Source organism: Apiospora aurea (assembly GCF_038362705.1).
Source record: "Apiospora aurea strain CBS 24483 chromosome Unknown utg000004l_segment0_segment0, whole genome shotgun sequence".
NCBI lineage: Eukaryota > Fungi > Ascomycota > Sordariomycetes > Amphisphaeriales > Apiosporaceae > Apiospora > Apiospora aurea.
Window position 1 is genome coordinate 5,401,383 of NW_027117391.1, and position 17,151 is coordinate 5,418,533.

General features: G+C 57.4%; 5 protein-coding genes across 5 annotated transcripts; 4 read left to right on the forward strand and 1 right to left on the reverse strand.

Annotated features, from left to right (window-relative positions):
* Positions 1 to 121: 121 nt before the first annotated feature.
* PG986_006457 (uncharacterized protein) lies at positions 122 to 1,846 on the reverse strand (the record flags this gene model as incomplete). Its single annotated transcript, XM_066842679.1, has 3 exons — positions 122 to 607; positions 681 to 1,453; positions 1,588 to 1,846. The coding sequence occupies 3 exons, from the start codon at positions 1,844 to 1,846 to the stop codon at positions 122 to 124; spliced, it is 1,518 nt and encodes a 505-aa protein (XP_066702541.1).
* A 1,096-nt stretch (positions 1,847 to 2,942) lies between these two features.
* On the forward strand, positions 2,943 to 4,146 carry PG986_006458 (uncharacterized protein; the record flags this gene model as incomplete). The annotated part of the gene is made up of 2 exons (XM_066842680.1): positions 2,943 to 3,289; positions 3,645 to 4,146. The coding sequence occupies 2 exons, from the start codon at positions 2,943 to 2,945 to the stop codon at positions 4,144 to 4,146; spliced, it is 849 nt and encodes a 282-aa protein (XP_066702542.1).
* A 1,928-nt stretch (positions 4,147 to 6,074) lies between these two features.
* Positions 6,075 to 7,621, forward strand: PG986_006459 (nuclear distribution protein PAC1; the record flags this gene model as incomplete). The annotated part of the gene is made up of 3 exons (XM_066842681.1): positions 6,075 to 6,112; positions 6,191 to 6,359; positions 6,449 to 7,621. 3 exons carry the CDS (start codon positions 6,075 to 6,077, stop codon positions 7,619 to 7,621), a joined length of 1,380 nt encoding a protein of 459 aa, XP_066702543.1.
* Positions 7,622 to 9,565: 1,944 nt separating this feature from the next.
* Positions 9,566 to 13,212, forward strand: PG986_006460 (uncharacterized protein; the record flags this gene model as incomplete). Its single annotated transcript, XM_066842682.1, has 2 exons — positions 9,566 to 11,779; positions 11,830 to 13,212. 2 exons carry the CDS (start codon positions 9,566 to 9,568, stop codon positions 13,210 to 13,212), a joined length of 3,597 nt encoding a protein of 1,198 aa, XP_066702544.1.
* A 1,702-nt stretch (positions 13,213 to 14,914) lies between these two features.
* On the forward strand, positions 14,915 to 16,671 carry PG986_006461 (uncharacterized protein; the record flags this gene model as incomplete). Its single annotated transcript, XM_066842683.1, has 3 exons — positions 14,915 to 14,939; positions 15,085 to 16,440; positions 16,514 to 16,671. The coding sequence occupies 3 exons, from the start codon at positions 14,915 to 14,917 to the stop codon at positions 16,669 to 16,671; spliced, it is 1,539 nt and encodes a 512-aa protein (XP_066702545.1).
* Positions 16,672 to 17,151: the final 480 nt, after the last annotated feature.

Below are 17,151 nucleotides of genomic sequence, written 5' to 3' on the forward strand. Positions count from 1 at the left end.
GGTAGAGGCTTGGATACGTATGGCATCGTCCTATGTTTTCTTTTTGCGTGCGGGACGGGCCGTACGTACCAACTTTAAATGCCTATTTCAACGTGCTTCCCAATGTTTCCAGGTAAATTCCCTAACAATTGTTTGCAAGAGTCTCAGGCTCAACAAAGCTCCATCTGGGCGAATTAGCATGCGCGAATCGTGCCAAAGACTCGGAACCGGATTCGAAACGCGGCCACCCAGCGCGACTCAGGCCATTGACGGGATCTGCAGCGAACTGGGCCCAGAGATGCCGCATCAAAGCCACGGTCTGCTTTTGCTCTTCGCTCGGCGGCAGGCCTGCCACGGCCTCGGAGTTCCCGAATATCATGTGCATGTCCACGCCGTGGTAGGCGCCGCTCGTGGGATACAGCCGGGTGTTGTCCCAGTCACCAAGGTAGCGGTACTGCCACACGGGTACTCCGGCGGCACGCCGGCTCAGCGCCTGGGCATGGTTGGGGCATGTGAACGATGTCAATAGGAAGTCATCGCCTTGGGCTTTGGTCACGTTGACGCCGCGTCCGTAGGCCGTTATGACGTAGTATCCTTGTTCGTTGTCATTGTTGCCGAGGACATAGGGCTATGCATCGTCATGTCAGTTGATTCGCTCTGCCTCGTGACAGTCCACCCGGTCAATCCTGGAGCTCACTTACCAGCCGGGCGAAGTTGCCATCTTTTGAGCGCTTTTCATAGTCGGAGAACACAAGTTCTTCATCAGCCTGTGGGTAGAATGGCGGAGTGGAGCGCACCGGGTTATCACTAGCTGCAGACGGTACCTGCGATGCGGCGTTGAGTAACTCCACCCAGCTCTTGGTTCGCATGCACGCCAAGGAGCTCTCGTCGGCGCCGCGTCCAAGGGCCTGTGAGACATTGTGCCAATTGCTGACCTGGCGGCTGGGTTCGTTCAGGGGAAAACTGAAGGCATTCCCAGATTGAGATATGAGCCCACTGACGATCGGATCCTCCTTGTAAGCATACGCCCAGTAATCCACAGCCACGCCGCCGGCCGATTGCCCGAAGAGCACCATGCGAGAAGGATCACCGCCGAAACCTGCAATGTTATCCCGGATCCACTCCACAGCGAGCCGCTGGTCCCGAAGGCGGAGGTTCCCTGCCGCGTCCGGCGCCCCGGGAAAGCCGAAGATGTTGAGCCGATAGTTCATCGTGACAACGACGACATCCTCGGCGTCGTCGAGGGCCTGGCCGCCGTGGAACGGGGTGTGGGTGTTGCCGTTGGCGAAGCGCCCGCCGTGGAGGAAGATTAAGACGGGCTTCTTCTGTTGGGCGGCGGAGGCGGATGGTTTGGTCCATATATTGAGAGTGAGACAGTCCTCGCTTTGGGGGTTCCCGCGCCGCCAACGAAGTAGTCGATGAGGCGCTGCGCTTGGGGAGTGAAACCGGGGAAGCCGACCGGTTTGGGCGGCGTCTGCGGACAGTCACTAAACGTTGTCAGCAAGCGCAAGGTACATCCTTCGAAACTCGGAGAGGTTACAAGCCCTTCACATCAACTGTCAGCTGCCTTATTCACATCTTTGAGCTCTGGTTATGAAGAGGAAATACTTGCCCATTCTGATGCATTCAGAGTTGCACTAGAATTCGGGAACCGTACCGGAGGCGCAAGGCGCAATCCGCCTACGGGGGGCATGGCGTAGGGAACACCCAGGAACTCGACCACATCGCTCCGGTTCGGCCCAGGATGTCCGATGAGCAGGCCGCTTGTGGTCTTGGCCACTGTTGATGAGGGGTAGTATGGTGTCGCGGCATCGTGAGTACAATTCCCCAGAGCGCAGAGAATAGAAATGATAAGAATGGGAATCATACACGTCATGCTTAAGAAAATGGTCCAAACCTAAGGGTGAATTTGGAATACATGATTAAATTATTCAACACAAAAATGAACGTTCTTGATTTCGTAGGTGTCATTTTCGGCCGAAGGCTCAAAATAGTATCTACATCCGGAAGTCCGAGAGCGTCGATTGGCCAGTCGGCGTTGGGGCATACCTCTCGGGCCAAGCTACGTGTACACAGGCGAACCCGAAAGTATTCGGGGTTCAACTTCCCCCACGCACACTCCAATGCCTAATGCGTTTTATGTATACTGCTCATGGAATCTCCGAATCTTGTGCTTGTCTCACGAAATCATACCAATTGTGGTATGTAGCAAACCGATCAGCATATGACACATGCCCTCCGATCAAAGCCTTGGATGAGTCCCCCTTAATGGTTTGGTTAATCTTAGTGTTATGCTTTGCTTATTGGCGTGTAGCTTGCTGATAGCCGGGCAAATCGTGAACAACAGGAAAAATGTTCGATATAAAATGAACCTGCTCCTAATCGTCGCGCCTCTTAACTACTCTTTTACCATACGGGCCAACGGACACGCCCTGGAGTGGCCAGTCCTGGTAGTCATGAATATATCCAAGGTGCAAACATGTCGTTCCTTACCATATAGGCCGGAGCAATGGTAATCGCTACGTGGTAGGTTACAGGGTACAGGGTTGCGCGCACAACGCCCACCACAGACACCCATAACGCCCGACATCTCGCTGGGAAGTCTCGGCCGCCATGCCGCGCCGGGAATGGTCACCCCCTTTAGAGAGTGGTAGCTCACCCGGCAATCTCGCCATTTGTTGATCCGATGTTTGTGTGACTTATATATTTGACCATACGACAAGATTCCCTTCACTTAATTACCCTTTCGTACAGCAGTATGAACACTCCAACCCCTATTCATCATAACTTCCTCTAAAGGACTTTGATGCCAATATAATTCTTCATCGTTTCTTCCGTTGATGCCCATCAGCGTATTGGTCTGTTTTGCCACCGAATTTCCCAATCGACAGTAATCATACTGACAACAAATCAGCTGAACCGAATTAATCATGCCCCAACCGACAACCACCCCATTGCCAAAAATGGAGTCCTCGAACCATGATAAGGAAAACAGCGCAATCATTTCCTTTGTTGGTGGTAGGGAGTTCAAGGTCGCAGCCAAAGCCCAAAACACGCCTGCCTCTCCTCAGCTGGATCAGTTCACCTGCTTCCTCAAATTGGTACAGGAACTCCGAGACATGATTTGGCGGTTCAGCATTCCGGAAAGAGCCCTTCTGGTAGGGCCTTGGGCCGAATTAGACGAACCCAACGGTCCATGGTGCCACAAGTTCTTCGAGTACGCCCCCTGCACTAGCGAAGCCGCTCGAAACCATCTTTCTTTGCCAGCGGTTGCCCAGTCGTGCCGCGAGGCCCGGAAGGCGTACCTGAGGTTCGTCAGAGACGAAGCCGCATGGTTTCGCCCCGTCCACTACACACTACGCCCAAACCCCCGGCCGGAGCAGACGTGGACCCTGCCAGCGACATGTTGCGTCTGGATCTACTAGGCCATCACGAGGATTGCCGGTGGCAGCACGGTCAAAGGTCAAACCGAGCGGAGCTGGACGTGTTCGCCAAACACCTGCGCGCTTTCGCATTTTCTTTCCCAGGTAGGTATTATTACTACTACGGCCGCGAAAACTTCTTCAAGTTCATCGTCAAGAAGATGACGGACAAGACGCTGTGGCCGCGGCTGGAGACGTTCATGGCGTACGACATGATGATCTTCGTCCACCCCCGACCTGGAGCGGCCCTGCCCCCGGCACGCTGTCGGTCGAGATCTCAGTTGCGTTGGTCAACGTCCGCGACGTCGAGCGGATCCGCCAGTTCCAGGAAGTGTACGAGACCTGTTCGGCGCCCTCGCACCTCGACGCGAAGGTGGTGAAGCACCTGTCGTCGCTGCTTACCACAGAGGGCCGGGAGCGCTACCTCGACCTCTTGCGTCTGAACGTGCTCAGCCTCTGGGCGGAAATACTGTTTCCCGACTTGCTTCCAGCCGGACCGCGGGAAAACCAGTTCCTGCTCACGGATCCGGGGACGTGGAGACGATGCCTGCACGCCTTTACCCCTTACGACCTTCGGCACCCTTGGTTGCGGGACGTGATTATCCCGCACGTGCCCCAAGTGCAGATGGTGGTGGCGTTCAAGCTTTGCGACGCAGCGTGCCATGTAGGAACCAATGAGACAATGGGAGAAGCGAAGGATGATTGTGAGCGATGCCGCGGCCGGTCTGTTTGTTTACGCATTTGACTGCCTACCCGAGGAAGGATACTGGCCAAGTCAATTCGTTGGGCTATGGGGTAGCTGCCAACAAGGTGGCTGGCGTTATGTGGTCGGATAATTGGCAAGGGAGTAATGTACGGATAGATGGAGGGATCTGGTCGCGCCAGCAGCGAAAAAAAAGGCGGCTCTGATAGCACAGTGTTTCCCCAAATGCAAAGCCATTCTACGACTAATTACAGCCTCACGCACCAGAGTGCTGGACTTGCTATTTCAAAAAGTTTTGCGAATCCTGCATAACAATCATGATGTTGAAAGAATGGGAGGCGGACTGGGGCGACTCTGTTGAATCATTGTCTACACCCTCACTTACACGCAGCGCAAAGCCAATCGGGCGGGAAACCGAATCTCGTTGGTGGGGTCTTGGTTGGGTGACGAGGTTGCATTAGTGGTGCTTCTGAGAGATCTAGATCCCTGCTTGTCAAGTGAACATGACCGATCCTCTGATTTTCCAGTGAGATGCAATTACCTATTATGTTTTCTGCATCTCCTTGCCATTAATCCATGTCATATATGATTTCTCTCCAGGTAGTAATCAAGTTGAGGGGAATGATTCTATTGTGGAGAATTTTCTAGTTGTATGCAGAGATCTGGTGTGGCCGAAGATTGCGACGCATGTCACATAACAGGCACAAAAGTTGCTACTTGTCACATCGTTTCCAATGGAAAACTAGATGCTTGAGAGCCTAGTCCATTGATTAATTGCAAAGATTGAGAGGGCCTCATTAGTCAGTTGCTGGTATACAAAGACGTTCGCATCCCCAGGCGTTGTTGAAGATCACCTTTTTACCCCACTTGACACACTCACTCCAGAATGTTGCATCCTCGACCCCGCGTCAAGCTACCCCTCTGGACAGAGGTGGGAGGTCAATATGGCAGCACACTACGGGACCTCTGGATATCGAATAAATAATAATCCGGCCACACCTCATCCGAGGCATGTGAGGCATCAGTGAGTGATAGAAAAACCTTGCTGGCACCTTTTAAAGGTTGCAAAGGACGTGATGTGGTTTGCTGGCTTCAAGGCAACCGCAGCTGGTATTGCTGCTCATCACCGCCCTCTAGAAGCTCATTCAAGGCACAAGTGATAAGACCTCACCATGTTTTTGCATGATATCACAAAAGACCATGCTTTTAGTCGCTTTGCGTGGTGCCATCAGTATGATATGTATGAAATGGTCTACGTACATGACTTATGCTGTTTTCATATTGCATCACTTGGCCTACTAGGCATCATCATAAGCCCAGCTAATCACACGTAGTGAGTCCTTGATCAAGTGGCCAGTTTTCATACCAGATCTACTACTAGAAGCACCAGACAGCCAGCGACCTTGGCGGTGAACGAATTAAGATTTGGTGGCTAGGATCAACCGACCCCAATGCAATAAGCCCCGCTACCGCATTCGCCAGGCATTTGCTTATCCAGTGCCTACCAGCAACGATTGAAGCACCATTCAATGAAGGATGCAGAAGCTCTTCACTAGATCATGCAATCCATTATTTCCATGTACAGATTTCATTGATTAGATGCATCCAAGAGGATAAGAAGCACTGAGGTGAGACATTTGATGCATGAGGCTAGGTAGGCAGATGTGCTTTAGCTTAGCTAAGTAGGTAAGCCGTCGTATGCAATAAACAGAGCCACCACCTGCTGCCGATTCGAGATGGTCTGTGCAGGGCCCGACACTTTTGGTTTCGCAGGAGGTACCTTCCCTCATTGTTCTTGATGGCACTGGATGTTGGGTACATAGGCCGCCACCACCACCATGTACCTGACTGCTCCCGATAACCACCTGCTGCAACGATACCTCAGACCGTGCGCCGACCTCACCTCCTTTCCCCAGCCATATCAGGGCCAAACCTGAAGAAGAGGTGGACAAGCACACCCCGCCTTCAGAATGGCCCTCTCACTGTCCAACAAGCAAGCCGAAGAGCTGTACGTCCGTCGCCTCCCCTGTCGAAGCACGACATCTGCGCTTCCATGATGGATGCTAACCTCGCGAATCCGCCTTAGGCACAAGTCCATTATCGCATACCTGTCGGCAAACAACCTGCCCAATGCCGCCGCCGCCGTCAGGGCCGACCTGAACCTGCCCGAGGACGTGTTCGATGCCGCCACCGCGAAGAAGTACGAAAACCTGCTGGAGAGAAAATGGACCAGTATCGTCCGTCTACAGAAGAAGGTACGTGGTTGCGACACCGCCCTCCCACTCCCAGGCTTGGGCTTGGGCTTCTGTTTCTTGAGACCTGACACTTAATCCGATTTGCGCAGGTCATGGACCTTGAGTCCCGGAATCAGGCCCTGCAAACCGAGCTCGACAGCACCACACCCCTCTCGCTATCAAAGCGCAGCGACCCTACATCATGGCTGCCCAAAGCCCCCGCGCAACGGACGTTAGAATCGCATCAGGATACTATCAACTGCGTCGCTTTTCATCCGGTCTACTCGTCCATCGCTTCAGGCTCCGACGACTGCACAATAAAAATATGGGACTTCGAACTGGGCGAGCTAGAGAGGACGATTAAAGGGCACACGAGGGCGGTTTTGGACGTCGATTTCGGTGGTCCACGAGGGAGCACCCTTCTGGCATCCTGCAGTTCTGATCTTACCATCAAGCTGTGGGATCCGGCGAACGAATACAAAAACATACGAACCCTACCAGGTCACGACCACAGTGTGAGCGCCATTCGCTTCATACCTTCGGGCGTGGCAGGAGCCCCGACATCGGGAAGCCAGCTTGTCAGCGCTAGCAGAGACAGGACCCTCAAGATTTGGGATGTTGCGACGGGATTCTGTCTAAGAACCCTTCGCGGGCACGCCGAATGGGTGCGAAACGTTTCTCCCTCGCTGGATGGGCGCTACCTCGTCTCGACCGGAGACGACATGACGGCACGGCTCTGGGACATCTCTGCGACGGAACCCGAGGCCAAGGTGGTCATGTTCGGCCACGAGCACTTTAATGAATGTTGCGCATTTGCCCCACCTACATCATACCAGTACCTCGCCCAGTTGGCAGGGTTGAAGAAGCCTCCACCGGCGACCAGTACGGCAGAGTACATGGCCACCGGATCGCGAGACAAAACCATACGGATCTGGGACGCGCGTGGCACGTGCCTCTTGACACTAAGAGGACACGATAACTGGGTACGGGCGCTCGAGTTTCACCCCTCAGGCAAATACCTCCTCTCGGCGTCCGACGACAAGACGGTGAGATGCTGGGATCTGAGCCAAGACGGCAAATGCATCAAGGTGATTGAAGACGTACACGAGCGGTTCGTCACTTGTCTCCGGTGGGCTCCAGGAATCGTCAACTACGAAGATGGCGGTGCTGCGGCCAACACCCCTCAGCGCAACGGCGCCAAACCAGCAGCGCCCGAAATACGCATCCGGTGCATCATTGCCACGGGAGGCGTAGATCGGAAGCTCAGGATATTCGCCAACTAAGGCACGCGCAACCGCGAGTTTGACGGTGGAGCGTGCTTTGGGGCATTATCGTGGCGGAGTCATAGTACTTGATATCCACGACTGGCGCAAGGTTCAACATTGAATCCACAGCATTGTCATTATGTCGGACGCAAGGTGCCGTCTGCTGTGGTTCTGGATGCATGTCGGCGGCAACTCGTGGGGGCCAATCGAGTCTTTCAGGCACGAAACGGAGCCGTGGAACCAAACGACTGTTATCTCCCCGGCCAACCCATCTGTCGTATTTCGGTCCCCACGAGAACCAGTTAGTATGAAGGACACAGTTACTATAGGGAAGGCGTGTTAACCAACAAGCCCGCCAGGCTATCTTCAGGAGTTGCAAACTCAAAATACCCCAGTGCCATACCTCCCAAGTTTACTGAGACAAACTTCAATCGAGTCTGGCCACTACATTGCTGTCCACATTGAGTCGCACGCCAGGTGTTTTGAAAACAGTTGCTAAAACCCGGCCGCCGCAAGCGAAAGGGAGGGACCATATATATATGACGCAAGACTGTGTAGCAGCATGAGCCTCGGGGTAGCAAGACAGGTGGCCTGGGTCAGACACTACGCTGCGCTGTCCAGAAGAGTCGTGGCTCACCGAGTCACCCAACTCTCATGAGATACTCTGAGCTCCCAGAAAGACGGTCATTGCGGGTTGCTTGTGAAATTGTTGGCCAAAGTAGAAAGGACATCAGAGGATAGAGATACAACCAGTCAATGACGTAGTAAGAATTCCATACAGCTTTTTTTTTTTTTTTGCAGACGCTGGCACGCATTTCAGAGGGCATTTGTTTTCATCCTTCTTCTGCTCCCCGAAGATTCGGGGGAACCAATCGGGGGCCTCGGTAAGGTCGTATCGCAACCCCGCGATTATCGGCTTGTACCTGACTTGCATAACCAGGATCCCGATTGCCCCCTCGTCTCGTCTTTTTTGTTCTTATTGGCATTTCCCCCTCCCAAGATGCAGATGCACTTGTTGAGATGCCCATTGATTGTTGAAGTCTTGCCGAAGCCAAACCTACCACATCTCGATCCGAGCCGAGCCTTGAATGACATCAGCCTGCACAATGTCGCTTTACATATTTCCTCCTGGTGCTTTGTTTCAACGACCCGTTCCTCCCCCAGATCCCACGGTTTATGTCACTCATTTCCGGGGGAGAGACTGGCGGCTTTCAAGGAAGACATTTCTGTCAGGACGGGTAGCGCGGCGCTAAGACGAACCACTGACGCAGCTGAAAAAAAGAGGTTGTTTTCATGCCTACGTAGGCTTGCAGAATCAGGGTACTCACTCGCATTACACCACATTTACACCCACAGCCCCCATGCCCCCGTCTCTAGCCATTCTGCCATTAGCCCCCCAAGCCTTGGGAGGTGGCTTCGGTCCATCCCCTCCCAACCTCTTGCTGAGCCTGCCAGCGGCTGAGACAACCGTGACGACGACATGCGGGCGCTGGGCTTCTGGGCCTAGCCCCCCCTCCCTCCCGCACCTGACCTTCCGCCGCAGAGACAGTTTGCTACACCGTGCACCTGCAGGAGCGTCTCTCCGCAATTGACCAATAATCGACACGTACTGGTGATGTCACCGAGCCAGCCCTCTTTCCCGCTCTCTCCCCTTTGTTCAGCTTCGGCCTTTAGCGGGCAGCTTGCAGAGAGACAATGGGTTTTGGGAAAACAGGGCAGAACGCGAGGGGGGTGATCGATGATGTGATGATAGATAGTCTCACGCAACGGAATGGCGTTGCTGGCCCGTATATATGACCCCATGGCCCTGCCGCGCTGCTTGATGCATATATTTGACTCCTCCATTCTCCTCCATATCAACATCCATAACAACATACAGATCGGATTTTCCAGATCTGGTACCCCACCCACTGTAAGATACCCCCATAAACCCATATTTCATACTTCCAAACGCAAAGTGCGATGGGGCTTGCCGACACCATACGAGAGACGTTCGGCGGCGGTGCCGCTGCTACTCATGAGGGGCAGACGTCGTCGGAGGCGTCCCGCGGCGTGGTGGACGTCGAACACACGCCGGGCGCGTTCCCCGAGACCCCGGCTGCCGAGGACCAGCAGCGAGAACTCGGCGGGTCGCAACTTAACCCTACCCCCAGCAGCATCCTGCCCGGCAAGGAGGGCGCCCGCGGACACGAGCACAAGGATTCGGGCGTCGGCCTGTCGGATGTCACTGGAAGCCATCCCAAGACCGTCGGCCAGACCGACCCCCTTCACAGCGGCACCACCGGCGACTCCAAGTTGGTCGACGTCACAAACTCCCGCCCCCAGACCGTGGATAAGAGTGCGCTTTCACATAACACCAGCGCTGCGGCCAACACCCCCGTATCCACAGGTCTGTCGGACGTGACCCAATCGCGCCCCCAGACGGTCGAGAAGGGCGCGCTTCGCCAGGCGCCCGCGCAAACCCTCGAGACGGGCACGCTCCAGTCGCACCCCCGCACCACCGTCGGCCACGATGATGCGCCCGCGACTACGACCACAGGCGGCCACCACTTCCGCCGCTCCAGCGTCGACATGCCCAAGGACTCCAGCAGCACTGGCCCTTCGGAAGGCATCGACAGCCACCACAAGAAAGACCCCTCCACGCTCGGTGGTCTGCTTGGGGGCAACTACCTCGGCGGCGCTAGCCACAAGCATGAGGTATCGCCTCTGGACAAGGACAGCCATATGACCGGCGACACGGCTGGTGGTCTGTTCAGCAGCGAACCCTACAACCGCAACACCGCCACCACGGGCACCACACACAGATCCGCTCTTGGGAATGACACCAACTCCACTGCTTCCGCTCTTGGTGGCACTGACGCGTCTCACAACACCGTCTCCCAAGGCAAAGACAAGTCGAGTACGGGCAATGAGGAGTCCTACTGGGGCAACCTGCCCACCGCCGCCAGCCTCCCCTCCGCGGGCAGCATCTACAACACCGTGACCGGCAGCGGCAGCGGCGAAGACCACAGCGTCCAGCACCGCCGCGTGCCCGCGGCCGGCGACGACGAGGTCGCCATGCACTCCGCCAGCCACAGCCCCGACTCTCACGTCCCGCGCGGCGGCATCTACAACACCGTCGTCGGCCACGGCAGCTCTGCTGACGACACCGTCGCCGGCCGTACGCCCGAGCACAACCGCTCCGGCAGCGGAAGCATCTACAACACCCTCTCCGGCGCCGCGGCGGGCGGATACAACGCCGCGGCCAATGCGGCGCAGGAGCTTTACAACACGGTTTCGGGCCGTAGCGGGAGCGGAACCGAGCACGGGTACGAGCACGAGAAGCCGTTGACTACGACCGCGTCTACTTCCAACACCGCCGGAGCTGAGCACGAGAGCCCGTTCAGCACTACTTCTCCTTCCACCACCAGTCGAGCTGTGAACCCTAACACGACTACGTCGTCATCAACTGGCAACAACCAGGGCGTCGCGGCGGGTGCGTACAATACTTTGGCCTCTGCGGCCCAGGGTGTTTCGGATGCTGTTACTGGTAACAACAACACAAGCACCACGGGAACCCACCAGGACTGCAGCACTCCCCTTACTGGCACCACCACCACCGGTTCTCACAACACCACGTCGGGCTCTTACGAACCTGGTATTGCGACTGGTGCCTACAACGCTGTTGCAAACACCGCGCAGAGTGTCTCAGACACGGTGACGGGTAACAACCGCACCACTGGGACCACTGGGTACGAGCAGGGCGGGCCTTATGATTCTTCGTCTACCAGCTCTGGCCTCACCGGCGCCACCGGTAACACCAGCACTACCGGTAACCAGGGCGTCGCCGCCGGCGCTTACAACGCCGTCGCCAACGCCGCCCAGAGCGCCGCCGACACCGTAACGGGCCGCAACACCTCTGGTACTGAGCATCAGTCCGGCCACAACACCGGTAGCGCGACCGGCACTCACCGCACCTTCCCGCTTGACAACTCGCCTACCTTCACCACCACCGACCGGTCTGTCGGTTCTGACCGCAACCCCGCCGCCGCCGCCGCCACTACCCACGACCACCACGACCACCACAAGACCGGACAGCACCTCGCCGGAGCTGGCGCTGGCGCCGTCGCCGGCAAGGGCGCGTACGACTTCCTGCACCGCAAGGGGAACGACAAGACCGACGCCCGCAACGAGTTCGTCAGCAACGTGAACCCCTACAACGCGCCCCAGCACGAGGGGGCTGGCAGCATAGCGACTCGGCCGGGCTCTTCTCCGACTCCGAGCTCAAGAACCTCAGTCTGCGCCAGAAGGACGGGAGCCACGCTGACGATGTGCTTGCTGCGCCGTCGCATGGCGAGCAGACTCTCTCTACCTCCGGTCCCGGCCAGAGTCACGGGTTCCACGGCATGAGCAGCCACCCGACGTCGTCGGGATCGGGAACTGATTCGGGTGTTGGATACGACACGCCGGCTAGCTTGGCTGCTGCTGGGTCGAGGTCGCAGCAGGCGCGTGGTGATGATTTCCACGGTACTGGTCAGACCCACGGCCTCGGCAGCGGTCACCCTTCCGCCCACAAGTCCGAGATCCCCATCCCTAGCCGGGCTCACGAGAGCCAGACCCACGGACTGGGTAGCGGCCACCCGTCCGCCCACAAGTCCGAGATCCCCATGCCCAGCCGAGTGCACGAGAACACGTCCCCGTCCTCGCTTGCTGACCAGCGGGCCGAGCCTCCTCGCTCCTCCGCCCACCACTCCGGCGCCGGTGCCGGCCTTGCCGGTGCCGGCCTCGGTGCGGGTGCCGGCTACGGCGCTTCTAGGTTGGCGCGCGATCATCATGACGATAAGCACGCCTCCGCCGCTGCTGGCGAAATCCCTTCGTCTACTTCTCCTTCCCGCCAGCACCAGCCTTTTGAGTCCTCCACTCTGAACCGGTTGGCAGAGCCCGCCAGCTCGGACCACCACCACAAAGAGCACAAGGATAAGTCTTCCACTGGCCACCACAGCGTCCTGCCGTTCCCAACTCGCAAGCACCACGACAAGCACGCCGACGAGACTACTACGGCTTCGGACTCGCTCCACGACCAGCACCATCACGACAAGGATTCGCACGAGCACGGTCACAAGGCCCGCGACGTCGCCACGTTCGGTGCCGGCGCTGCCGCGGCTGGCGGCGCCTACGAGACGCTCAGGGACGACAAGACGACTGGACACCGTCAGCCCGGCCAGACCGCTGCTGCGGCCAACACCGGCTCTTCGCCGGCCACCATGTCGTCGATTGCCAATGAGAGGCGCCACGCCCCGTTGACCTCGACTACCGCCCCCACGTCCACGACATCTCCCACTTCCGCGCTCGACACGCACCAAAAGGAGCGCGCGGCCGCCGGCATGACGGGCATCAGCCCCTCGTCCGCTGGCCTCGGTGCCGGTGCTGGCGCGGCCGCCGCGGCCGCTTCGGGCACGAACCAGCAGGGTACGCTGTCGCGCGCCGGCGGGGACGGGCACGCGCCGCTGCACAGCACGCACGATGAGCACATGCAGGAGCGGGGCACGACGGTGCCGGCGGCGGATGGGAAGAAGGATCCGTACAACCACTTGAGTTCCGGGACGCCTTCGGGGGTGTCTTTGGAGTAAGTTTTTGGAGAATCATGAGCAGGTGAAGTAAGGGAGAGGCTTTGGATGGGATAACAGGAAACCCAGGGCCTCGGAAGAGTGGGAGAGAGAGGGAGGAATAATGCGGTAACATCATAAAACATGTTATTATGAGCACGAGATACGATCTAGTCAAATGATTTAATGCTATATTTTCGAGGAAATCTTCTCATGATTCCGTACCATTGTTCACTGCATGCTTTTCGACTGACCCGTTTTCCACTTCGACAGTGGACGATTCCCCGGCGTGAACCGACCACCCAGCCAGCTGCCAGCCTCTGCCACGAGCAGTCGGAAAAAACACGAGACTCTCGACAGGTCAACCGGATTCCCTGCCGCATCTGTCAAAAGCCAGTGCCGATCTCTCCCTACCCAAGGGCCAACCCAGGATGCTGCGTCGGAATCGAAGGACGGCGGAATGGTCTCTGATTGGCGCGCCTATAGCCTTCTCCGCATGACGTCTTGGGGTTGTAGGCGATGTGGAGAAGTCATCTCCATCCTTTTGGTTTGGGGGGGAATGGGGAAGAAACACCACTCATCATCACGTACTCGCGGTTGGGTAGTTCTGTGAATTATTACTCCGCCATTCAGCTTCAGATAAACAAGATTAATCGAGGGATCGAAACATCTCTCTCTGTCTCTATCACTCTCTCTGCTGGCTGTGCCTGCTTGCCGTGGGACCCGTGACACACCACACACCCCCAATGTCGCACCCGATGACCCGGCTTCTGGCAGCCGTTGGATGCTGCTGTACCGCTCGCCACCCGTCCGTCCCTTGCAGCTTTGTACCGTAGCTTCAGAAAGAGCCGCAACGGGTTCAACCAAAGCGGAACCCGTATTGGTATGATATGTACTAGGCTCGGAGCGTTTCACAACCCGTCAATATACGTGAGTGTGATGGAGAGAACTTGAACGGACCTGTTGTTGGCCAGTCAGGATTCCTAGCACACGACCCACCACGCACGCGCTCTGTCTCCTCACTGCCCAACCCGCCCCCGGCTTTCCCCGTGGGGCTCTCGTGTGGTTTTCTCACTCGCTACCAGGACTCGACTCTCACCATTTCTTACTTGGCAAACAGTCCCCACTTGGGCGTGTCGAACCATCGTGCTCATTCCCGGAATCAACTGGTCTTTTCGGCCCTTTTTGTTTTCGAATGTCTGGGGTTTTCCCACTATGACCTCACCGTCCCCCCGTACGGCCCGTAGGCATCTAGGTTCACTGCCCGGGAGAGATTCCCCAGGCGCGCCAGTCATGTGCTTATCGATTGATGCCATGGCCCGCCAGTCAGGGATCCGGCGTGCGGCAGTATGGCGGTGGAGTCTAGGATGGGAATGGGATACGGATATGGGGACCGACGGCCGGGGGACAGGACAGGGGTAACTGAGCGCTCAAGACCTGCGAGTGTGACGGCGATGCATGGCCAAGACGGATATAAAGTAGTGATCATCGCCCCCTTCTTTGGTTCCTGCTGTATGTCCTACTCAAGCGTCTGCTGCTACGGAGGAACTCGCCTCCCCTGTAACGAACCGGCTTGAGGCATCTTCGCCCAGCAAATGTGCTGTTAGTCACGAGTCGTCGGCTTAGCCGTTGCCAGCTTGCCAAGCAGTCCTGGTTTGCCTAAAAACCAACAACAAGAATCACCAGTCGGCGTCCTCACCTTGAACGGTGAAGCCCATCAATCGCCATGTATACCATAACGAATATCTACGGTATGTGTTGATGCCCCTAACTAACCCTCGAATAATGCTCACCATGTTCCATCTGGACACCCTTTCACTACTCCCTCCTACAAGTCATGATGATGATCAATATGCCAGGAGGCTCAACATGCTGACGCCGGGTGACATGACACAGTCCTCGCCGCCTTCGGCACCATCGGCGGCGCCCTCTTCGGCTTCGACATCAGCTCCATGTCGGCCTGGATCGGCGCCGACCAGTACCTCGAGTACTTCGGCTCCCCGGACTCGAACCTGCAGGGCGGCATCACCGCCTCCATGTCGGCCGGCTCCTTCGTCGGCGCCGTCGCGTCCGGCTGGCTCGCCGACGGGCTCGGCCGCAAGGGCGCCCTCATGATCGCCTCCGTCGTCTGGATGGTCGGCGCGGCCCTGCAGTGCAGCGCCCAGAACGTCGCGCACCTGGTCGCGGGCCGCGTCGTTTCGGGACTGGCCATCGGCGTCACGTCGTCGCAGGTCTGCGTCTACCTGGCCGAGCTCGCGCCCGGCCGGATCCGCGGCCGCATCGTCGGCATCCAGCAGTGGGCCATCGAGTGGGGCATCCTGATCATGTACCTCATCTCCTACGGCTGCGCGCGCGGCATGGCGGGCCCCGCCGCCTTCCGCGTCGCCTGGGGCGTGCAGGGCGTGCCCGGCGCCATCCTGCTGGCGGCCCTCTTCTTCTTCCCCGAGAGCCCGCGCTGGCTCGCCAACAAGGAGCGCTGGGACGAGTGCCTCGACACCCTGGCCCTGCTGCACGCCAGGGGCGACCGCGCCGACCCGATCGTCCTGGCCGAGTACGACGAGGTCCGCGAGGCGGCCCGGATCGCAGCCGAGTCGCGCAACGTGAGCTTCATGGGTATGTTCGGCCGCGGCGTCTGGAAGCGCACCATGTGCGGCGTCACCGTGCAGATGTGGCAGCAGCTCCTCGGCGGCAACGTCGCCATGTACTACATCGTCTACATCTTCCGCATGGCCGGCATGACGGGCGACACCGCCCTGTACAGCTCGGCGATCCAGTACGTCATCTTCCTCGTCACGACGGGCTTCGTCCTGCCCTACATCGACCGCGTCCCCCGCCGCCTGCTGTTCCTCGTCGGCGCCGTCGTCTGCATGGCCCTCCACTTCGCCATCGCGGGCCTCATGGCCAGCTACGGCCACGCCGTGCCCGACATCGACGGCAACGCCAACCTGCGCTGGGAGCTCCCCGGCGGCGGCCCCGCCAAGGGCGTCATCGCCTGCTCCTACATCTTCGTCGGCGTCTACGGCCTGACCTGGGCCCCCGCCGCCTGGATCTACGCGTCCGAGGTGTTCCCGCTCAAGTACCGTGCCAAGGGCGTCGGCCTGTCCGCCGCCACCAACTGGATCTTCAACTTCGCCCTCGCCTACTTCGTCGCGCCCGCCTTCACCAACATCCAGTGGAAGACGTACATCATCTTCGGCGTCTTCTGCGCCGCCATGTTCTTCCACATCTTCTTCACGTATCCCGAGACAGCTGGTAAGTCCTCCTCTTCCCTCTCCTCCTGTTTCCCATTGACCTCACTGTACATATGCTAACTGTGTTCTGCCAGGCCGCACCCTCGAGGAGATCGACCTCGTCTTCGAGACCAACACCCCGCCGTGGAAGAGCGGCCGCCTCGAGCGCGATGCCTTCCAGCGCCGCGTCGAGGCCGTCCGGCACCAGAAGAAGGAGGAGGACGTCGAGGTCGGTCAGATGGAGCATGTATAAGAAAGCGAAGTAGTTGCACGTTGTACGCTGCCTCTTCTTTCTCTATTCCTCTCTGAGTGGATGGATGGCTCTACATGAGAGAGTTTTACCTGTCACTATCAAGCACAGGAGGAAATGCTTTGGAGATGTTTTATGATGAAGCCTTAGGCCGATTTTACGTGCCCAGGCTCAAATAAATTAGATGATACCAATACAGTTTACTTTCTACGAGTAATGGTCTTACCCCTATTGTGTCTTGAATACCACCGACTTTGGACTTCGCACGCCCAGTTATCTCCATTGGCATTCGCGGCAAAAGCCCCGTCATCGGTAGCCCGACGTGAAACGTGAATCTAGCCTGCCATTTAAATATCTTGGGATTTAGTTCCAGACAGTTATCAGTACATCTACACCGAGCACGTCACAGCACCAAGACAAGAAGCAATGGGAGTTCTAAGCTTTTCCAAATATCGCACATAATATGTACACCCTGTAGCCACG